This window comes from Mustela erminea, chromosome 1 (genome assembly GCF_009829155.1).
Source record: "Mustela erminea isolate mMusErm1 chromosome 1, mMusErm1.Pri, whole genome shotgun sequence".
Classification (NCBI taxonomy): domain Eukaryota; kingdom Metazoa; phylum Chordata; class Mammalia; order Carnivora; family Mustelidae; genus Mustela; species Mustela erminea.
In genome coordinates, this window is record NC_045614.1 from 14,514,634 (window position 1) to 14,538,654 (window position 24,021).

At 55.1% G+C, this 24,021-nt stretch overlaps 1 protein-coding gene across 1 annotated transcript in view; it reads right to left on the minus strand.

Annotated features, from left to right (window-relative positions):
* The window catches only part of ELL (elongation factor for RNA polymerase II), a 73,973-nt gene that overhangs the window by 7,103 nt on the left and 42,849 nt on the right, over positions 1-24,021 (minus strand). The window contains exons 2-8 of the mRNA XM_032316175.1: positions 19,771-19,818; positions 13,217-13,338; positions 12,608-12,771; positions 10,265-10,539; positions 6,687-6,811; positions 2,502-2,598; positions 897-1,371 (exon numbers count right to left, since the gene is read on the minus strand). Of these exons, the coding sequence (XP_032172066.1) occupies positions 897-1,371; positions 2,502-2,598; positions 6,687-6,811; positions 10,265-10,539; positions 12,608-12,771; positions 13,217-13,338; positions 19,771-19,818 (1,306 nt within the window). The remainder of the gene's footprint in view (positions 1-896; positions 1,372-2,501; positions 2,599-6,686; positions 6,812-10,264; positions 10,540-12,607; positions 12,772-13,216; positions 13,339-19,770; positions 19,819-24,021) is intronic.

Below are 24,021 nucleotides of genomic sequence, written 5' to 3' on the forward strand. Positions count from 1 at the left end.
CCCAAACCCAGTCTCCACGTGCTGAATGTTTGCCAGTCAGCAGGCTACATGAGGCCTGTGGCAGTCCAGGTGCTGCCCCGCTCCAGCCAGGCCCTGCACCCCACTGCCTTCCTTGAAACCCAGCCCCACCCTGCTCCCTTTCAGTGTCTGGGACCTCCCAGCAACCAGAGCTGAGCCCGGAACTAGTTCCTCTCTGGGTGGACTGTCTCCTCCCACGGGCCCCAGGTCAGAGGCTCTGTGCTCCCAGCACTGGCCTGACACACAGCAGGGCTGAGACCGCTGGGACCTTCACAGACAACCTTGTATAAGAACACAGGGTGCAGGGGCGCCCGGGTGGCTCAGATGGTTAAGCATCTGCCTTTAGCTCAGGTCATGATCTCCAGTTTTGCAGATCACGCCCCACATCGGGCTCTAAGCTCAACAGGGTATCTGCTTCTTCCTCTCTCTGCCTCTTCTCCTGCCTGGGCTCTCTCTGCCTCTCTCTTTAGTGAATAAACAAAAAATCTTAAAAAAACAAAAAAAAACACTGGGCATAGGTGCGCCGGGGTGGCTCAGTTGGTTAAATGTCTATCTTCGGCTCAGGTCATGCTGTCGGGGTCCTGGGGTCGAGCTCCACATTGGGCTCCCTGTTCAGCAGGGAGTCTGCTTCTCTAACCGCTCCCAACCCCGCTCATGCTCTCTTTCTCACTTTTTTTTCAAATAAATAAATAAAATCCTAAAAAACAAACAACCAAACACATGGCACAAAGAAGCTGAATGTGCAGGGCATACCACTATGGGGCTCTTGCGGTGGTAGAGTCCCTCTCTGGGCAATGGTGGGGGTAGGCTGGAGCTCAGGCTCCTGGCACTGTCCTCCTACAGAGTCCCCCACCCCAGGCCTGCCTCCTGGTACATACCCGGGGCATCTGATGGGGCTCCTAGGGGGCTGGGCATGTGGTCTGGCAACCGGGCCCGGTGTCTATCCTCAGCTGCTCTCTCCTTGTCTTTGTGCTTCTTGGACTTCTTCTTGGATTTGCTGCGTGATGAGCCACCATGGGGCCTGCTGGGCTGGGCACAGTCCGTCAGCAGGGGCAAGCTGAGGCACGTAGTCGGGGCCGGCGCGGCCACTTCCCCGTGCTCACAGTCCCGGCCACTGTGACCCAGGTCATTGCTGACGTCAGCTAGAGGGTCATGGGTCCTCGGGGGCTCCAACCGTGGGGGCAGGTGGGCATCTGAGCCAGCTAGTGGGCCTGGAGTGGGCAGCAGGGCCTCACGGCCGTGGGGTGCACTCAGCTTCCCATTGATGGCAGGCTGAGCTCTCTGGGTAAAATGTGATATCCTGGTTTTCTTGCTGACCAGGGAGTCGGTGAAGTCAGGAGGCTGTGATCGTTTCTGCAACGGGAGGGAAACAAATTTAAAAGGGAGACTGTGTCTGGAGCCACTGATGTCTCCTGAGGAGGAGGTGGGGAGCAACAGGCCCTGAGCTCAGGAGGCCCTAGGAAACCTGGGGCCTAACTGCAAGGCCCACTCTGGCCACAAGGGGGCACAGCCAGAAAAGAACCAGCCTTTTGCTAACCTAGGCTCAGCTCACCCTGAGGACAGAGCCAAGGAAGGGCAGCATCATGGAACTAGCCAGCTTGAGCAGTCAAGAAGGGCCGTCTCTACAGACTGCTCTGAAACTTGGCAGTATTCGGCATCATCTCTGGATGATAGGGATGGTGAAAGGACCAAGTCTGAAGGACACACAGCAGCCCCTCAGGCTGGGACCCCCCCCCCCACCAGACCCAGGACTACTTGCATCCCCAAGGGACACCCTGTGACATGGTGCAGGCGCAGCCTTACTCCACAAGTGAGAACGCTGAGGCATGTGAGACGAGGCCAGACCATGGATCTCCCAGACCCTGGGAAATGACTAGAGAGCAAGGTGGCGGGCCCACCATCGGTGGGGGAACAGGGTAAGGAGGCTGTCAGCCCTCTACTTTGGCCCAGGGCCAGGGCAGGCACAGACCTGACCTCTCCACGAGGAGGATTCAGGGCCTTGGACATACGCTGGGAAAGGGGGAAATAAGGGACTTAGGGTGAAGGACTCACGAGCCAGAGCGCACAGGTGGGGACACCTGAGCACCCATCCTGACTACTGACTGAACTAGCAGTGGTCACGGCTCACAAGGCCCTGCACCTGCAGCTGGCCTGCTCGATTCTACGGAACCTTCATGACAGCCCTGGGAGGCCAGTGCACTTGCCATGCCTGCTGTACACAGAGCACTGGGCTCAGGGCAATCCAGGAGCCTGCCCTCCCTTGGCCACAAGACCTACAAACATTCGAGGGAGCTGCACGGAGGGCCCAGGCCCAGTCTGGGGAAGGTCGGGCAGTTGCTCATTCACCCAAGAAAACACCTGCCTCTGAAGGAAGGGTCTCATGGGCTGCCCTAACACAGCTCAGGCCTGGCCCACGGGCCCCTCGCCCACCCTCCTCCCTCACCGCCACCGCGTCTTGTCCCAGCCTGGCCCACTGCTCCTACCTGAGGGGGTGAGGCCGAGTTTCCATGTTCCCTGGGAGGACTGGCGGCAGCAGGGTCTCCGGGCAGGCCAACGGCACTCTGTGGCTGACACAGCTTCCTACAGAGGAGAGGCGGGGTAGCTGTACGGCCCCACAACCTGCCTTCCCGTTGATGCCACACTGTGTCTCCTACACCAGTGATTCAGGGTGGGCCCGCTGTCCCAATGAACCAGAGCAGGGCCAAGTACATGGAGTACCTCAGGGCATGGCGGGCAGAGAGCAGTCCGAACACCCCTGCCCCCCAGGCTCACCCACAGCCTGGAAGATGGCCCACCCGGAGTCCTGTGTACCCAGAGAAGGCTCAGTGGGCCGCCCGCTCACCCAGACACCTGTTACTGTGGAGACCAGAGACCCGAGTAAAACTAACTGGATATTCAAGCTCTGTGCTATGTCCCTGTGGAAGCTGGGAAGCTGGGCACACTCGAGCACCGACCCCTCCTTTTAAAAGCAATAATTCGGGCGCCTGGGTGGCTCAGTGGGTTAAGCCACTGCCTTCGGCTCAGGTCATGATCCCAGCGTCCTGGGATCGAGTCCCACATCCGACTCTCTGCTCAGCGGGGAGCCTGCTTCCTCCTCTCTCTCTACCTGCCTCTCCGTCTACTTGTGATTTCTGTCTGTCAAATAAATAAATAAAATCTTTAAAAAAAAAAAAAAAAAAAAAAAAATAAAAGCAATAATTCATCCTAACAATGCTTACTGCAGAAACCTTAGAAGATGCTGCAGGGGACTGTGATGCCCTAGCCTCACAGGAAGGACTCCCGGATTCAGGTCCCACATTCCTGGGAGCCAACATGACAGTATCTCCTCAAGGATGACAGGGGCAGTCACCAGCCTACCGGTACCCGAGCACAACAGTGCAGCCAGGGACCAGAAAAGAGACACCGTGACACTCAAAGGGCAGATGGAGGCCCCACTAGGGACCCTGGCTTGAGGCCGCCCTCTGATCCCCTCTCATATTCCGAGGCTGCGAGTCTCACGGGAGCCCAACAGCCAGCCCGGTGCAGTGCGTGGAGAGAGCAGCACGATCTAATGCTGAAAGCAGACATGGGGCCCCAAGCCACAGCACCCCCCGGCCCGGAGCTCAGAGGCTCAGAGACCTCACAGAAGGGACTCCTGCAGGGCTGTCCCTGCTCTGCTCTGGGGCTGTGGGGAAGGAACCCACAGTGTCCTAGGAGGCCAGGCTGCTCTAGCCACACCTGGACCATGGGATGGACAGAGGTGTGGCCTTAGGAGACTGAGGAAACAGAGGGGCCCACGGGGGGTGTGGAGAAAGCTCGGCAGCCCTCCTGAGGGGACAGAGCCACTCAGAAAAGCCTTGAAGGGCTGCACCGAGGCCTCCAGGTAACAATGTCAGAGTCCAAAAGAGACAAGAGAAAGCATCTGAAAGCAAAGAGAGACTCTCTAAGCAAATGAAAACTTTAAATCCACTACAGAAATACCAGCCTCAGTATCCCCAGAAAGACAAAGTACTTGAATAGAATTTCTCCAAAGATGATAAACAAATGGCCAATAAGCACACGAACAAGTACACGTGTTTGGTCATCAGGAAAATGCAAGTCAGAACCACAAGGAGATATTACCTCACACCCACTAGGAGGGCTGGAATAAAACAAAACAAGAACGGAAAAGAACAAGTGTTGGTAAGAAAGTGGGGGAAACTAGAAACCTGTGTGTGTGTCGCTGGAGCGGGAGACGTTTGCAGTTTCGCAAAAACCTCAATTCCACTCCTCCTGGAGAGAATGGAGAATCCATGTCCATACAGATTCTCGTACACAAATGTTCACAGGACCCCAGACTCCCATGCCGGGAGGCGGAGATGGCCCCATCAGCAGACAGACAACTGTGGCGGATCTCCACGTGCACCAGGTACCCACAGGGCGCACGTAAAGGAACGAAGCTCTGATACATGTTATGGCCTATGTGAACCCTAACTGTACACAGATAGAAGGCAGTCACAAAAGGCCAAAAATCCCAAAGTCCCAAAGATCCCATTGATAGGAAACATCCAGAACAGGAAAATCCACAGAGACCGAAAGATTCATGGTTGCCAGGGGCTGGGGGGAGGGGGCGCGGGAGTATCTGCTGACATTTGGGGTTCCATTTTGGGGCACGTGTTCCGGAACTAGTACAGGTAGCAGCTGTACAACACTGCAAATGTAATTCACACCACTGAATTGTGAGAAAGAAGAACAAGGCTGGAGGCCTCACAATCCCAGATTTCAAGATCTACTCCAAAGCCATAATAGTCAACACAGTATGGCCTTGGCATGAAAGATAGACACAAGGGGAGTGACTACAGGGCTGGGCACGGCTGCTGAGGCCTCACAGTGCCCTGGAACACCCGGGACAGGACGGGCCCCAGCAGCCCCACACACGGGAAACAGAAACACAGAGGAAGAATCAAAATGGTGGTGGCAGCAGGTGTCCACGTAGAGCCGAGCCTCAGGGGCCCAGGCTAACCCTGGAAGCATCAGCATACTTAGGTCAGGTATGATTTTGAACAAGCTGTAGGAAAAGGAGGCAGCCCAGCTTCTGGGTGATACCAATCCTCAGCGACAGAAATACCCCAAGGCCTTATTTTTCCTTTTTGCTGCGAGGCTTCAAGAACTGCTATAAATTCTTCAGGGAGGGAACAACCTAAACTGAAGGAAAAAAGTGTGCAGACGGGTGGCTGGGTAACCTTCAGTGCGGTTGCTGGCATCGAGGATGCCGACGGTGACCTTTGCACACCAACCGGACCAAGCTTCCAAGGACAGCAGGTGCTGCTGGCAACAAGTGGTTTCTGGCATGGCTGATCCCCAAGCAGGGCCCCGGTACTGGCCTTGCTGGTCCAGGTGAAGGCTGAGCGCTCTGGGTTCACACAAGGCCCGGCAGCTCACTCAGCGGAGCAGGAAGGAACAGGGAGGAGGAGCCCAGAATGACAAAGCTCCAGAGCCGAGATTCCTACTGACCCCACCTACACACCAACACACAACAAGGCTACTTGGTCTCGGCCACGCTCCTTCTGGAGCACTCTGTGCGGCCAAGGCCCTTGGGTTTTGAGAAAAGCAGCTACCCAGCAAGAGACTCTGAAGGGAGGGCAGGAATAGCCTTGCAGTGTCCCTAATGCACGCCTTGTCACCTCAAAGCACTTCAGTGGGTAAATTTGACCAATTCAACACCAGACTCTTTGTCCAAAAACGTCTGATGGATCAAAACACCTGTAGGTGACAGAACAAACGCCAGGCGCGTTTAGCTGTGGCAACAGGAAACGCCAGAAAGAGGATGGGGGTGGGAGCGGTCTTCTGCTGAGAACAGCTCCTCAAGCCCCCCATGACCTTTGGACAGTCGGAGCGGTGACCCCAGGCTGGTTTGGAAGCAGGTACTGGTTTGGGGAGGAGTGCCCTGCAGGGCTGAGGAGGAACTCCGGGTTCACCTAGAGTTGCCCCAAGTCTTCATGCAATTACTGCTTTAAAAAGCCGAGCTTTAAAAAAAAAAAAAAAACCACAACCACATAAATAACTCAAGTCCCTGAGAAATCATTTAAAGACTAATTAGTCTATCAGCCAGTTCCGAGTGGCGCTTCACAGCCTGCGCTCCCGTCAGGCATCGGCAGAGAAGGAAATCATTAACTGCTCGCCTGAGCCAGGCAGGGGCCTACTTAACCACTCTTCCCCGGAGCCACCAAGGCCACTCCTGACCTTGGGTCCCAATTAATCTGAAAGGGAATGTGTTTAATTAATGCTACTTAATCACGCCTGTGGGGAGTTTTGTTTTGCTTTGTTTCTCTCTGCTTCAAGTTCTTGGGAGGTTCTTTTAAAGAGGAGGCGGCCTGTAGCTCAAGCCTGTGGGGCTGCGCAGATTTTGGAAGGGCGCTTGACAGGAAAGAAGCGTGGAACAAGCAGAGCGGACCGAAGCGTCCTGTGTGGGCACTATGGGGCTCTGGTGCGTGACTTGCACCCTTCACTCCACTCAGCAGGTGCTGGCCCGGCCCTGAGGTGTCCCAGGTAGTGGGAAAGATGCCAGAGAGTCTCCACAGATCCCCTCCACCCTGCTCAAGGGCCCTATGACCTTCAGGACCATACAAGGCCACCCTAGCTCCCTCAGGATGCTATCTGTCCCAGAACCAGGGTGGGGGGACATGCCTAGGCACGGGAGGTGGCATTACCGGACAAGCATCCGTTTCAACAGCTGCTGGTCCCCTTCCGAGTAGCCAGGCCAGTCCTTCTGCACGTCCTTATATACACAGTCCTTCAATGTGCACGTACCATCCTTGGCATTCACGTTGGCCACCTGTAAGACAGAGACAGGATCACCTTGCTGGAAGCCTAGGAGAGGCAGAAGTTACTGAAAGTAGGTGATGGAGGCTGGGGGGAAAAGACACACAAGGGGAAAGAGGACAGCACTCCCCCAATCCCCTGCACACCAGGGCAACAAGCCTGAGGTTGCAAAAGGATCCGAACACCAGGTCCTGACACCCAGGTCTTACAGCTGCTGGAAGACACTTCGGCTCCAAAGCAGGCGGGGCTGCTGTCTACACTCCCAGGACCCCAGCACCAGCCTCCCCTGTTATGGACTGAAGGTTTTCGTCTTACCAAAATTCATGTTAAATCTCAGCACCCAAAATGAGATATTAGAAGGTGGGGCCTCTGGGAGGTGATCAGGTCATCAGGATGGAGCCCTCATGAATGGGACCAGTGTCCCTGTAAAAGAGACTCCAGAAGCTCCCTCCCCACCCCTGCCATGTGGTAACACCGTGAGAAGACAGTCTGTGAACCGGGAAGGGGGTCTTCAGCAATCACCCAATTTTATGGTGCCTTGACCGTAAGACTTCCCAGCCTCCAGAACCACAAGGAGTAAACATCTGTTGTTCATAAGCTTCCCAGTTTATGTTATTCCGGTAGAGCAGTCTGAAGAGACAGACACCCCCTCTTGGACATGCACTCCAGTGGCAGAGATGGCAGCAGGTGGGGGAGCTGGGGCCCCCAGGGACCAGGCTAAGTCCATCTTCCCTGCAGCCAGCTAGCCCTGCTCAGGCTGATTAACTATGGCCGAGCTTGTCTCCAAGATGGCAAAGATGGACTCAGAACGTCGATCTTAAGGGCACTTGAAGAAGTTCAGGTCCCGCTCCCAAGCGGGAGCCCCCGTGCCAGCCTCGCTGGGCCCACAGCACGCAACTGCGGGGGAGCTGGTGTGACAGCAGCCGTTTTTACTACCACGGGCTTCTAAGGGGACTCCAGGTCACAAGGGTTTCCACAAGGAGCATTTTTTTTAATGGCTGAGTAATATTCCACCAAGCATCTGCACTGGGTGCCATTTCCAGTTTCTCTGTAGCTTAAATAGACACCACTGTGTGCAGGTTCTCCCACGCTGGTGACGGTTTCCTTCAGCCAGCTTCCCAGAACTGGGATGAGTGGGTCAACGGCTCTGAACATTTTTACAGCTCTTGATGCAGTTTGCTAAAATGCTCCCCAGAAGAGCCACCCACCCATCCACACTCCCCCCTCACAGAGGATGAGCCTCCAGGCTTCTCTGAGGCCCTGCCAGCACCGGAGACAGATGTTTTTATAGAAGGAAGAGAGAAGGTGCCTTTGAAGAGTGTGATTTCATCTGTGCTGCTCATCAGAATCCCTGATCCCTTGGGGTGGGGGGGCTGGAAATGACCAGCCCACAGTATCCCCTGAGACCTTCCCCTTCCTCAAGCTGCTGGGGTCCTGCTACTGCACCCAGCCCCCAGGGATGACATGCTGGGTAGTAAATACAGAAGCACAAAGCAGACGGGGCCATTCAGAATAAAACAGAGTACACAAGGGGGGATGTTCTGCCCACAGACACCAGATAAGCTGCCCCACAGAAGGCTGCTGAATTCGAATCAACCAGAGAAGCCGGAGCCCAGCACGGGGCCTCTCTGATCCCAGGCAAGGGCTGGGAGCAACAGCAGCATCTCAGAGGTTAGAAAAGCAGGCACCCCAGGCAGAATGACATCAGTACCAACAGATCCCCAGCTCTTCAAAAACCGAGCCTGGCCTGCTGGCTGCACTTGAGGGTTGCTCAGAGGGTAAATCTCAGATGTTAACTGTGTGCTTGGTCAGCCAAGTTCCACATTCTGCATTTGAGGGGCTCATGTGCTTCTTCTTTATTCTGGGCACAAACAGGGTAAGAGAGGATGATGGGAGCAAGGGCCACTTCCAAGAATGCCACAGTAGGGGCTGATGGCAGCCTGACCGGCCAGCAGTGTGGGCTACAGCACACCCGGGGACAATGCTGGCTCACGTCTAAAGACCCGGCATTTTGCCAGCCCTGCCTCATTCTCTCCGAGTTCCAGCCCAGGGGAAGGGCCTCCACTGTGCCTCCTTTGAGTTCCCACGGATAAGGCTGACACCTGTGACCTTCCAAGGAAACCAACCCCCTCAGAACATCATTCCTGGTTCTGGAGTTTTCTGGATGCTTTGACAGGCCCCTATGCCAAAGAAAACTTCTGAGCTGTGAAGCTACACGTCTATCTTCTAAACAGGCCTTGAGCCGACCCGTATGCTCAGAGGGAGAACTGTGCAGCTTGGTCCTCACCTGCACTACTCCGGGCGGGGGAAAGTGTCTCAAGAGTTCAAATCCAGGGGCACCTGGGTGGCTCAGTTGGTCAGGCAGCTGACTCCTGATTTCATCATGATCTCAGGGTCATGAGATTGAGCCCCGAACCCCGTGTTGGGCTCCATGCTGGACATGGAGCCTGCTTAGAATTCTCTCTCCCTCTGCCCACCTCCCTCCTGCCTTCACACGCACCCTTAAAACAAGAGGCCATATCCAGAGTTTCCCGGCAAGTGGCGCCCCTGAAGCCAGAGTCCCAGTGACAAGGGGCAGTGAGCCCCATAGCTCATCTTCAAACACAACTACTCATTATCACAGTATGTGAATTTTGCACTGTCTGCACGCCCAGAGCATCTGAGGCAGGATGTAAGGGGGGCAAGTGAGCTGGAGGACAGAACCCCTCGAGGTTCAACCGTGCCTCCTCCACAGGACAGGACTGTCCACTGCCAGCCAAGTGAACCTCTTGGCAGGGCCCCGAGGCAGCTGCATGGTCCAGCTGACGTGGCGAGGCCAGAACAAGCTGTTCACCTTCCCAGGGGTCCTCCAGCTCCCTCCACAGGCTCTGGGAGACAGGGAAGGGCGTAGGGGAAGCGGCCAGGCCTACAGCTCTTGCTCCGAGGCCTGAGCTCTTCCATAATAGCAGGCTCCATCTGCTGACATCACTTTCCCCCCACAGCTCAGCCTCTCACCCCGCACGAGGTGCTGCAGTCAAGCTGTGGCCACACACAGCAGCCCAAGGGTCCACAAGTGAAGCCCCTTGCCCAGGGCTGCGGCTGTCGAGTGGCAGGGAAGCTGCCTGACTGAGGAGGCTGAGCTCTGCGGTTACCCAGGCTTCTCTGGACTCTACAATAACTGGGCAACTATGTCCAGGATCCTGTGTGCTGTGCCTGTTGCCTGTGTGTTCGCAGATGGTACAGACTAGGGTGCTGACCTCACACTGACCAACCTCAAGGCCACTGGACAGCAAGCACCACAACCAGGGACATGTCCGTGACAGCCCTAAGCATGTCCTAACCGAGAAGGCCGAGGCTCTGAGGCAGGCTGACACTCCTGGAAGAGACCCCAGGAAGGGCCCTTCCCAAGCCACCCTGTGTCCAGACCCGGAGCAGAAGCCACTCAAGGCTGACTGGACCCTCAACCTGGCCCCGGGCAAGCACGAACCTGCTGGAGGAGGCCATCCAGCGCATCCTTGTCCGCCTGGGCCAGGCCGTCCTTCTGCAGCCGCAGCAACAGCTCGGCCTTCCGGTAGGGCCTCAGCGCCAGGAGGTGAAGCACCCGGTCGCGGAAGGGCCTCTGAGACACCCCACTGCCCCCGCTAATGCCACCAACATTGCTCTTCTTGATGGCACTGGCCAGGTTGATGGGGGTCGCCCGCTTCCGGGAGGGGACAGCGTCCGTGGCCCCGGGGGCTGGTTTCCGAAACTGAACCTTCTTGCCTGCAACAAGAGCCAAGGCATTAGGGATGTGAGGGGGTGAGGGGGTATCCCTCAGTGTCCCTCTGCCTGGGGCGGATGCCAAGTTCTGAACGAGTGCGAGGATGCCCACCGATGGCCGCCAGCCCCAGGGGAAGGCAGTCTGAGCTGGGCCCTGCCCGGGTGGCTCAGTGGAGACCCAGGACAGCTGAGAGCACCACCTGCTGACCGCACACAGCTCAGCAGGGGCTTACAGGGCCCCCAGCATCAGAAGCGGGAGCTACAGGAGACAGAATGGACTTCATCATGGGCAGTCCAACCACTACAGGGAGAAGGGGCCAAAAGTAAAAAGAGTGGGGTTCCTGAATGGTCAGAGACAGGTATCCCCAGAGCCTATACATCAGCACTGTGCTGGCCCCACAGGATCCCCCATTCACTTTTATGAAAAAGGAGGACTGAACAAAGGCATCGGGCCGCTTGGGTAGCTTCTCTGGAGATGCCAGGGTAAGAGCAGCTCCCTGGCTGCAGCCCCATCAGGCACTTCTTGGGCAGACATGGCTATGCTCAGAGTCCCAGGGGCAGCAGCCAGATCCCCCCACCCTTTCAGAGCAAACAGACTCCAGCTCTGCTCTGGATGGAGTGGCCTCGGCTCGGAAACTGTGAACTCCACTCTGGACAGTGGCATCACCCCTGAAGAACATGCACGGCCAAGGGCAGGCAGTGCATGCCTCATGAACTTGGGCCAGAAAGCTCTCCATGAGGACTTCTTTTTGTTGTTTGCTTTTGTTCTCATCCCTTAAATCTCATTTGTCAAATTAACACAGGAAGAAGTGCTATCAGAATCCTCAGGGTCAGGCTTAGGGTCAGCGAGAGGCCTGACACAGTGGGACATGCATGTCTGTCTTCAGAGGCCAGGAGATAAGTGTTTCCGCCAGAACCGAAACCACTGCAAAACTCTTGCTGTACCCTAAGTGACCAAAGAAGCCACATTTCTGTCCCAGTTTTAGGCTAAAGGACCAGAAATTTATGAATATGTGTAAGCACGTTCATGTTTGCACATCAAGGTGACAGCAGGCAGGGGAAGCATGCTGGGATTCTGACTGAGGTTCTGGGGGGTGGGGGGTGGGCTCCGTCCCCAGCAGTGGCTCACACCCCAGAGCATAGGCTCCCTCAGCACGCATAGCCACGTCCACCCGGATGCAGCATTCACTGGCAGCACGGACTCCTGAAGGACGTCTGGGGTTTTGTCCAGAGTCAGTCCCACCGCCAAGCCAGTGAAATCACATGCGCCTTTGGGGGGGTCTTTGAAATCCTCCTACCTTTTCTTAAAAAAGAAAAGCCCCCAAAGCCATTTGCTGTAAGCCACCTCGTGTCTCCCTCAGGCCTAACACCCTTCCTCCTGGCCTTGAATCCTGATGACTCGTGCATTTGTCTGGGCCTAGGTGCTAGGAAGCCTAAAGCAGCCACAGAGCTTCCTAAGTAAACACACTCTCCACACTGGGGGTGTCTCAACTTCACCAAAACTGTTTCCAAACAGATGATGCACTGCCAGGGGCTTCTCATCCGGCAGGGGGTCAACACATCTCCTTCCCAGGTGCGACCTGATAGCCCCTCACTGACACCAACCCAGCAGCAGGCCTTTTGCCACAGGGCACCTCTCGCCATGTGCACCTTGCCACTGGCCGTGTTGGTCTTGGGGAAGAGTTGAGCAGGCAGGTGAGGGCAGGGGTGGCCGCTAGAGGAGGATAAACCGCAACCTTCAAGGAGCACTATCTCTCTGACGGGTAGAGATCCCTGAAGCCAGAGCGTAGGAGAGGGGCCCGTGGATTTGGAATTCCTAGAGTTCTTGGGGCTCTTATCCAAACTGGGCAATGAACAGATGTCACAGCCCCCAGCTGACTCATCTAGTGTAATGGGACCTTCCTTTTTGATCCAACAACGACCTGGCTCACCCTGCTTGGGGCCATACCCATCAACCCATACCTCCAGCTCCTGGCCAGGACAGGCCCTGAGTCTCTCCTGCTCCCCACCCCCACAGGTGCCCAGCAGGCACGAGCCCCCCACAGGTGGGAGTCCCGGGCTTCATCCTCACCCAGGTAGCGGCCTCCAGCCTTGATGACGATGGCCCCACGGCTCCGTGTCTCCTCTTCAGCCTGTGCCATGCTCTGCCGTGCTTTCTGGTAGGAGTCGTCGGTGGCACACACTGTGATTTTGTCCTGGATGCTGCCAAGGCAGTCCAGGTGAACATCCCCGTGGCTGTAAGATAAGGGGCCAGGAGCCAAGGTGAGCTCCTGGGATGACAAGGACAGAGGGTCTAGGAGCCCGTGCCGCCCCCCACCCCATGACCCTCAGTTGGGAAATGGGGTCAGGGCTAACTTGAGCAGCATGTTTCCACATGGCACGTCTCGATCTGGAAGAAACAAGGGAACTCAGGCCCCTGGGCAGACGCAGCAGCAGGCCAGAACTTGTACCCGTGCCCCAGACACGGTGAAATAAGCAGCAAGGCTCATGCAGAGAAAGGAAGGAGGCACCGGGCCAGCCTGGCTGGCTCAGCCTGTAGAGTATGCGGCTCTCGATCTCGTGGTCCTGAGTTTAAGGCCCATGTTGTGTGTAGAGATTATTTAAATAAATAAACTTATGTAAAAAAAGAAGAAGAAGAAAAAGAAAAAGAAGGGGGCACTGGGCCTGGGTGGGACCTCACCTGGAGACATATTGCTGGATGCAGTCGAAGCTGCCCTGGGGGCTGTCACGGCCAATGTTGGAGAGGTAGAAGGAGAACGTCCGTGCCTCTGTGGGGCAGTCAGGCTGGGGGATGGAGATGTGCTGTGCAGAGAACGGGAGACATCACTGGGAGGTTCACAACACAGGGGCATGGGGGGTGGGGAACCATGGAATGGCCCATCCACTGGACCCCAGACCATCCCACAACTTGACACAATGAGAATGTGCTAGCGCTTTCTAAGCAGCAATGGCATCTCAGTCTGAGGAGCGCAGAGTGCTTAACATACACCCAGAGGCAGAAATCCCAGCTTGATCTGGGCCATGACCCAGCTTCCTGCCCAGCATATGGGGCAGATCTGGCCTGGGACGTGCGTGAAGATGAAATGAGACAAGATGGGCATCAGGAGCCATCAGAGCACGCGGAGCAGCCAAGATGCCCCAATCCTTGCTCCCCTGTGTGATGCAGACTCCACCTGAGTGTCCGTCACTGCCCGGCAGGCCCTGAGGGGCTCACGGATGGGCAGCACTCACCCCAACAAATTAGGAACATGGTTAGATGTGACATAGGATGTATGTCTTGGTTAATGTAAACCTCACTTTGGGCAGTGCCTCTGCAGAAAGGATGGCCAGCCTGGCTAGCAGACAGACAGACAGACAGCAATGATCCCACCCAAGGTGCAGGGCTCAGCACAGGTGGGATAGCCTTGTGCCCAGAGGCCACTGCAGGATTCCAGACCAACCCTCCCTCGGTGAGGTCCTAGGGACTATGGAGGGACTTGTAGGAAGACCCCATGTTCTGGTTGCTGGCCAATATTCAGGGTGCAGGATGGGCCTCTAGAGCCCTGTCACCAGTGGTCACCCCTCATAAAGTAATCCCTGGGTTTTGGGTGCTAGAGCTCATCACAGCTGGCAAATGCACAAGGGGGCACGAGTGGTAAATGGAGGTTAAGGGGATAGGCAGGCCACATTCCGGTCTCATCCCCAGGCTGCCAAACCACCTCGGTATGTCCAAGCCCTGTTTCCTCTCCAATGAAGTGAGCACGCCAACACCCTTCATCAGCACCAGACTGAACGCGGCGCAGCTGAATTCCAGCCCTGCTCCGCTGTCATGGGTAAATCAGGGCAGTTCAGCCTGTCTGACACTGAGGACGCAGTGGCTCAGGCCATAAGAAGGGATGCTGCTCCTGACCCGGCTCCACGGCCTCCTGCCTCTCCCCTCAGGGTGGTGCATGGACCCATAGGGAACCTGCATATCCACCTGGCCTAGAGTTGGTCCCCAAATACTGAGTGATCTGCCCAGCATACAGTCAGTCCCTGCCCCAAGGAGAGGTCCGGATATGCACAGTGAGAGCCAGCCTGGCTCAGAGAGGCTCCCAGACCCAGCAGTGGGGGCCTGTCTTGCCCGCACATGGGATCTCCTTTCCAACACATGGGGCTACCCTGTGCTTCCACTCATCCCTTCCTGGATGTGACTCCTGTTTTCCTTTATAGAAGTAGCAGAAAACACGCTGCCCAGAGGCCAAGGTTTAGGCTGCTAAGGGTCACTGCAGGAGATGCACCCAGAGCCAGACGCACACTGACGCAGTGGCCCAAAATGCCATAGGACACTCACGCACCACCAAGTCAGCAAATCAAAAGCAGCTTCCAGTGAAGCCGGATACCTGCTGCCATGGCGGGGCAGGGGGGCACTTTCTTCACCTCACTCTTGAACCTCTCCCTTATTCCATCCTGGCTCTGGTGGAAACATGGCCTCCCCAGGTGGCATTTTCCACCTCATTCTGCTCAGGACAGTGACTGGGCTACGCCCCTAAGAGGAGGGAAGGCGGTCAGGTCTGACTCCCAAAGTGACCGTGCTTCTCTGTGGGTAGGGCCTGTGGGGGACTCTTCACTCTGACTCTTTTACCCCACCTAAACCTTTACCATGCAGGTGGGTATGCCCACTTTCAAAATTCATTCTAGAAGTGGGGGTCCCAGCACAGAGCCCAGAAGTGGGTTTGTGTAGCTCCTGGAGCCATAGGACGATAAGGATCCCAGGGCTTGAAACTGATGGACGAGAACATGACGCTGCCCATGACAGGGGAGGACACATGTTGAGGTCTCTGGTATCCTTCGGGACAAAGCGGGGAGCACCCGAGTCGGGGAGGGAGGAAAGTAGAGGGGAGGTTTGCCAGGGGCCTGGGGTGGCCCGTTCTGTCAGTCCCAGCTCCTTCCCAGCACTACCACGGCCTGTGGAATCCCCTGGTTAACAGGCTGCTTTGCCAGCCCCCAAATGACAATGGTTACTGGTTACCAGTCACCGGGAACCAGGCAGGGAAATTAGCCAGTGGGGCATGAACAGCCCAGGAGTGCATGGCTTTCTCTGGGTCAGCAAAGTGCTTGACACATGTTCCAGGATGTGGCCTGAAACTCAGCCCTGCTTGGCTGGACCATGTGCCTTCCAGACCGAGTCTCAACTGCCCCACAGGGGGCATGATGTGGCCCTCAGCTGGCCTGAGCATGCAGGTTTGGGTGTGTCTAATGACAGCCTGGACTCTGGGTTAGGTCACTATTAACCTAATCGAGCATCTGTGCACACAGACCTGGAGCAGCAAACGGGTCTATCCTTCCTTTGTGGCCCTGAGTGCTTCTGAGGTCTGCAAGGGGGCACGGGTTCCTGCCTTTGAAATCTGTCCCAAGCGGGGCCTGCCTCTGCGGGTCCCCCCCACCCCCGCACCAGCCCCGGTCTGCAGGGCCTCGTCTGTGGTGCAGGTGAGGGCTGTGAAAAGACACAGCAAGTCTTGGGGGCAAAAACTGGTGGGGGAAAGCACCTGATATTCCATCTGGGCAAGAACGAGGGCAACAGGCATGTACAGGAACCCAAACGCCAACGGACCAGGAGCTTCTCTCTCTCTGGCCAGAGGAGTTTGTAGACCTCATTTGTTTTCCTACTTACTGTCACTTCCCAAGGAAGCTTCAGAATAAAACGTATTCTGGGTAAAGAGAACTACCGCTGCTGAACTGGATTTCCAAGAGCAAAGCACTCTCTTCTGCCCAGGGGCACTCCATCAGCTCCAGCCCCAGGATGCACAGTAAGCACCTGCCTGCATTCCAAAAGCCGCCTTCAAGCGCTCACTGACTCAGGAGGCTCAGGAGAGGGAGCACACAGCCCCTGCACTCTGTTCAACCCTGGCACATGGTTGCCCCCCAACTCGGAAACGCCCCATTTTATAATTTTTTTTTTAAATTTATTTAACAGACAGAGATCACAAGCAGGCAGAGAGGCAGGCAGAGAGAGAGAAGGAAGCAGGCTCCCTGCTGAACAGAGAGCCCAATGCGAGGCTGAATCCCAGGACCCTGGGATCATGACCTGAGCTGAAGGCAGAGGCTTCAACCCACTGAGCCACCCAGGCACCCCAGAAACTCCCCATTTTAGAAATTTTTTAGACTGTTTCCAAATTGCCCCTGTTAAAAATGACGCAGCAGCAGGCACCTAGTGGTTCAATCTTGTATGTGCTCTTACCTGCAGAGACGGCTCCTGGCCACACACACAAAAACTGGTCAAACACCTCTTACCAGAGCTGTCAAACCTCATTCTAGAAAGTGCAGCTAAGGCTCCTGGCACAGTGCAGGGAAATGCCAAGACCCTTCACAGCCCTGGATGCCGACCCAACTTCTCTTTTTTTCATCAACTGAAGAGTTTCAGGGTGAGGCTGGCCAGGTGGGGGTTTCTCTTCCCCTCTGGAGCTGACTTTTCACAGCTGTCAGAGGTTAACGACTTAGAAGTGACCACCAGAGACCAGAGGGACCCATGTCAGCCAGCGTAGTGTCTAGGACAAGGCCAAGAATCCAAACACAAACACGTACCCGGCAAATGAAACAAAGATGAACATCTTGTCAGGGCACATGACACCCTAGAGGCCCAAAACACTACAGGCAGGCTGGGCTCTCTGGACGCTGTGGCAAATGCCATTAGTCACTCCAAGGAAGCAGCCAACACCAGGGCCCAGCTGCACACCTCCCAGGGCAGGTTGGGCTCATGGTGCTTGTAAGCATAGGCAGGGAAGTGGCCAGGCCAAGTGGCACCCCCCACCTGGGCGGCACCCAATGCTACAGCCTGATGCTGGCTGTGTGCATGGAGGGGGACACACATAAGAGGCTGAGTGAGCTTCTTCCGGGCTGCAGGGAGGACACTGGTTCTCCTAAGGCCTCATTAATGGCCCACACATGACCCCTGAGGGAGAGAGCCCATCTCCTGGGCAAGGAGGATGAGGCATGGTGAAAAGAACTGGCCAAGCTCCCTGAGCTCAGGAGCCCACAGATGGGGTCTCAATCTTCAGTCTGTTAGCTTCATGGGGCTCTGGGAAGGAGGGTCCCCGTCACCCTACAAGGAGCCAAACATGGAATCAGCCCATGTACCATGAAAAATGAATGAGCCTGCCCAGCCCCACCCCACTGACCACTGTCCAGCCTACCTTACTGGTTCATTTCCAGCCCCAGCTATCCACAAGCGGCTGAGCGACCAGAAGTGGGAGGTGAGAGCCCGGGTGCCCTGCATCTTCCCGCAGCAAGGTGACTATGTGGATGCGGCCTGCTATGTGCCTAGCACCATGCCAAGCCCGTCACAACTGGCAGGGAGGAGGGGACACATCCCATCAATGCCCAGGAGGAGAAGGACAAGCTTAAGAGAACACAGATGGCAGACCTAGTGCCTGACACCTCACGGCAAGCGGGGAAAGAATAGTATTCCTCCTCGCCATTTGGCATCCTCTAGCCCTCACACAGGCTTGCACAGGGAACAGCCTTCTAGCAGAGAATCGTGGTCTGGCTTGCCCAGAGCTGTAGCATGGGACCTCTGTACCCTCAGAACCCTCTAGAAACTCTGTAACACATGAGAAAAATCCAAAAAGAAGAAAAAGCAGGTAAAACATGATTCTAAATCTGAGGTGGAGGACCCCCAAGTTAAATGGATGTGGTTCTCAGGCTTTGCACAGAAATTTAGGTAACACAAAGCACGGCCCAAGAGGACCTCGTGGTGCTTCTGTGCCTTTTGTGAGTGGTCGTGTGGTGTCTTGCTGACCAAAAATGCTGCTCACTAGATAAGCCACAGAACTCAGTGGCTCTTTCCATGGATCCACTTGCTCTTCTTTCCCTGACTGCTGAGGGCGCAGCAGGACCACTGGCCACCAGAGGGCGCCATGAAGGCTAGCCTGGCAGCAAGCCCAGGGAGTCCTGCCCCCAACACTGACCTCTGCTCTTGGGGAAATGTCCCAGGGAAGACAAAGAGAAAGCTGCCACAAGACTCCCGAAGGGGCCCAACAAAGGTGTGGATGTCCCAGAGGAGGCACTGCGTGGGGAGCAGGGAGTCTGGGGCCTTTCAGGGAGTCTTGCTGACCTTGACAGGTCTTAGTATAATGGTCAGTTCAGTTCACATATGTACCTGGCCAGGCCACAGCCCCAAGTGACACCTTCAACGCTAATCTGGATGGAGGTATTCTATAGATGTGGTGACATCCACGACCAGCTGATTTTAAGAAAAAGACCTTCAATGGTCTGAGTGGGCCTCATCCAATCAGCTAAAGGCCTTAAGAGGGAAACTGAGGTTTCCCTGGGGACAAAGAAGCTCTCCTGTGTACTACAGTGTCCATTCCTGCCTGCCCCATAGATGGACTTCAGCCTCAACAGCCCCACAACTGTGGGAGCCAATGCCTTACAATGTATCTTCTGGTATCTTTGCATCTGCACACAGACACAGGGATCTTCTACAGGCCCTTCTACAGGCCCTGTCTCTCTACAGCATGCTGGCAGGGGGTGAAACCCACAGACCTCCTCCATAAGGAGGCAGCCGGCCAGCTGTCAGGTGGAAACTGACTCAGACACTTGCAGCAACACTTCAGATTTAAAAAAAAAGAATTACAATAAAGACCAGAAAAAAACCTGAAATGTTCCAAGGCATGTTTGGTAGGCGAGGGATAAGGGGGTGGGGGTGGGAGATGTCCAAGCTTTGGGGGGCAAGGATTGTGGACAACTCATCCTTTCTTTTATTCTCCAATTTTTCTGTAAGATGGTCATTTAGAATGAAATAAATGCATTTCAGAAAACATGGAGTGCTCAGTTTCTATAACAACCCCCTTCCCCCATCGGTAGCCGAGTACTAAAATCAGACACCCATGGTCTCAGGTGCACCAACAAACCAGGTCCTGGGGAGGCCACAGCTCCAGGCCTGCTTGGCCCCTGGGACACCTCAGTTTTGAATCAGTGCAGAGATGAGATCAGAATAGAGACCTGGGGGTCTGGGAGTCAGCTATGCATTGGCTACAGGAAGGAAGGGGAGTCTGAGGGGCTGCTGGACAGAAAAGCTGCATTCACCCGAGAGCCTCTTGGTATAGCCCAGGTGGGACCAACCTGGCAGACCTTAGCTCGGCCCAGCACCTGCCCTGACACACAGAGATGGGACCAAAATGCTGCCCCCAGCCCGCTTCCGCACCCAGCATGCCACGGCAGGCCAGAGACCACGCTGCCACAATTCCAGATGTGCTTAACACAAAGAACACTCACCCCCTGACTTCCTTGAAATCGGATTGATGGTCTCAGTGAAACAGACTCCTGCAAAAAAGCAAAATGGGAAAATGTCAATAAAGATATCTCGAAATCCAAGACTCACTTCCCAGTTTTAGAAAGAGTAGGGTAGGATGCCTGGGTGGCTTAGTGGGTTAAGCCTCTGCCTTCAGCTCAGGGCATGATCTCAGGGTTCTGGGATTAAGGCCCACATCAGGCTCTCTGCTCAGCAGGGAGCCTGCTTCCCCCTCTCTCTCTGCCTGCCTCTGCATACTTGTGATCTCTCTCTCTGTTAAAGAAAGAAATAAAAAATCTTAAAAAAAAAAAAAAAAGAGTAGGGTAAGGACAGTGTTTTCAGAAGAGGCAAGAGAAAACACACACACATCTAAAAATTACAGGAAAGGTCTCTGGAGCAGGATTTTGAAGGCTCCTAGGAGTTCCTGGACGGCATGGGGGCAGGTAGATGAGAGGTCAGAATGGAGACACAAGCAATGGGCAGCCCCTCACTCTTCCCCCAGATCAACATCAGCCCAGACCGCCCTGCCCTGGAGACACCCCCGGGAATCACGATGGATGAGCACCGCTGACCAGAAGGCTCCCAGGACAGGGCCCAAGGCCTGCTCACCCACACATGACAGCTTCAGAGCAGTTTGTCACTGAGCCTGGGGTGGCGGAATTTCCAAATGTCACAAGAAAAAATATACATAAAAACTCAAAATACTTTAAGCTTCAGCTATTCAGAGATCGGCCTTCTGTTAGAATTTCAGAAAGAACGTGGATCCAGATGGAGGGTCGCACCTAACTTTTCTCACCCATCTTGGACCCGAGCACCCACCTTCTGTACAACACATTATCACCCCATGGCGTGGCCCTCGTTTGTCATCAGAACCCCTTCCCTCTGCCTCCAAACCCCTCCTTGCTTCTGTGCCCAATGTCCTCCGCAGCCTCCTCCAGATGGCTGGGCCTCCCATCTCCATCCGAGTCTGCCGTCGGGTCTGCACCCCAGCCTGACTGGCAGTGAGAGAAGGCACCCCCCAGCCGGTCCCCACACTCCTAGACCCCAGGTGTCTGGAGTGACTACTTGTCTGCTCCCCACCCAGACTGTCAGGCCCACCACGGGCCTTGGGTGGGTGAAGCAGCTCTCTAGAAATCTGGAAGGACCAACCAACGGGCAGGTTGGCCTCTCGACGTGCATGGGTCCATAAGGGCTCCGCTGAGGGCTGTGGTGGTATGAGGCAGGCACGGCCCACACAAGCCACACATGTGCTCCCCCCCAACCCACACTTTGTTTACCAAGAGCTTGCTCTTTTGCCAAATCTCAAGGACTCTTGTCATCTGCAGCAGCTTGTCAGTGAACTTGGGGCAGAATTCCAAATGTCCTGAGAGACCACACCAAGCACCAGCACTTATCTGACACCCTAGAAACCAGCTGACACTTCCTACACAGCCTACACTTCCAAAGCACGTCACCTCTCACTGCCAGGCTGTCAGACGTGAGACATCCTCCAGCCCCTCATCCGGCTCCAGGACTGGAAACCAGCCCCTGCCTCGGAGGGTCGTCGTGCTTCGAAGACAGAGGCCAGGCTTCCCCAAAGCAGGCTCAGGACCAGCTGACCCATCCTATAAGCTATGACCACCCTCTGTGCTGATGTTCAGAGAATAAGAAACAGCACCTGTGGGGTCCCTGGCCTGGCCTGGGCCCTTGGAGACACAACATTTAAGAGGTCTTTGCTTGGGATTGGATTAAAGACAGAGACCAAAAAGAAAAACCTGCAGGTGGCTGATGAGCTCACGAGAAGATGCAGGTTTTGCAGGAGATACCATGCACTTATCAGGATGGCTAAACTAACAAGGACAAGACTCAACACACCGGTGGGAGCTCAAACAGCAAAGTCACTGTGGAAAATGGTCTGGTAGCTTCTAAAAAAAGGTTAAACACAGTTACCGTATGACCCCGCATTTCCACTCAAAGGGACAGACCAAAGAGAAATTAAAATATAGGTCTACACGAAAACGTATGTGCACAGCAGAATTACTCGTAGGATCCAAAAGGCAGCAACAACCCAAGCATCCACCAACCGGCGGACTAGGTAACAAGAGAATACTACCCCGAAGAAAAGGAACAAACTCCGGGTAGACACGTGGCTAAACCTCAAAGCCACTGCCTAGTAAGTAAGCACACCTCCACAAAGGACACCCTGCACCATATGACTCTGCTCACATACATGTCCAGGAAAGGCAAAACCAAAGAGACAGAAAGCAGATCAGTGAGTGCCTGGGCCACGGGCGGGAGAAGGGAGTGGCTGCAGGAGGCAAGGTCTAGGGCGCCGTGTTAACACTCACAGGCTCTACACCTAAAATGGGTAAGTTCCACCGACCCTCAGCACACCTCCGTGACAGCTGCGACCTGACCTCAGGCTCACGGAGGGTCTTTCTCTGCAGACTCCTAGGCAATCACCTGAACCCAGAAGATTCCTGAACACCCGGGGGAGATATTCCATTCTGTTAACCATTTTCAGTGCAGGATATAGAGCAGATGGAAGAAAACAGCAAAAGATACAAGAACACCACAGCTAAGGCAAAGCAGTCCTCGGAACTCTCTACCTACCTTACCTGATCGTCAAGGACAGGAAGGCAGGCTGCTCCTGGCAGAGAGAACAGCAGGCACAAAGCCCAGAGCAGACACACGGGATGCCACAGTGGCAGAGAGCTCCTGGGGCTTGCTTCTCGGACCCCAAGGTCTGCAGGCCCAGACCCCCATGTGAGCCAGCCTGGGGCTAACTCAAGGGCCGTGTGTGTCTGCTATCAATACAGGGCAAGGCCTGTGGGCTCCAGAGGCTTGGGGGACAGGGGCCATGACAATGGTAATGATGCAAGTCTGGATTTAGAGTAATAATGGGGAGGAACCTGAAAGGGCACATTTCCCCAGAAGGAACCCCACCAGGGCAGCCCCAGCAGTGCCTGGGCACCAACAACCAGCACCCCCACCAGCTGGTGTGGTGGGCCACCCTCCCCCTGGACCGCATGCTCCCTGTGGGCCATTTGGTGAAGCGTTTAACTGGTTTGGAAGCTGTCAAGCAAGTTATCTAGAAGACTCCTTTCCTGCAGTCACTCATTCCCCAAGAGCCATGACTTTACCCATTGGAGAAGCTGGCAGAGAGGCCCAAAAGCCCAGGCTTTCCCAACAATGCCAAGTACATGTCCCCACGCGGCCTATCATCATGGAACCAGGCCCTTCTTGTCAACAGCAGAGCCATTCACGTATCCTATCACATACATACCTGGTTGACTTCCCACAGGCCCCATCCATAGCCCCTAACAAAAAGAGTCACCAGGCCTGGACCCAGCTAAGTTCCACTAGCCCTGTGCAGGCAGGGGGATAGAGGCCCCACCTGCTAAGACATTAGAAGAGGGAGAAGCAGCCCCCAGTGCTCTCACACTCACTGGATGACACGATGTGCTCTAATGGCTCTCAGGCCATGCCACCCAGCAGTGGACAGCTGGTCACAGTCCTAGCCACATTTACAGGCCCAGCAGGACCCACCCTTGGTAATCGGGGTTAATGAGGCTGCCTGACTCAGCTCCTCCACCCCAGGGCAGACTACCTTGACCTTTTGTGCAAACTCTTTCACATGGGGCACCTGCTCACCACTGTGCCCACCGCCCCCTGCCCCGCTTCAGATTTCCAGGAGGAACCACAGGTCCCAGCTGGGGCTCCTCTCCTAGGGCTGCAGGAATCTGATTTGGAATGGTCCTGCACACTGGCATGTGATCACCCCACCTGCCACAAACTCCCAGCTCAGAGGCCCAGCAACATTTCAATGAAGGGTAACAAAATTAAAATTGTTATGAAAAGGCTTAAGAAAAGAGAAATCTCTAAAGAGTTCTAAAATGTACTAAAACCACTTGTGTGTCTCTAACATCCACTCAAGTGGCCTTTGGCACACACTCTTTTGTTGTGGGGGGAGATTTGCTACTTGCAATGGAAATCTGTTTTTAGATCAAAGTAAAGTTTTTATTTTTCTAAACAAAGGTTCTCGGCTACTTATTATAAAGCAAATATATTTAATTTGAATGACTCAAAACACATCAAGCCTATCACCTCCAAGAACCTACTGGAATAAAGCTGGCTGCATAATTCATCAATTCTTCACCTTCCCTCTGAGTCAGGTTCAGGGTGGGGCAGGCAGGCTCAGGAGAACCCCAAATGCTGTAGGCCCCTGTGGCAGTCTCTGCCTGCCCAGCTCACTG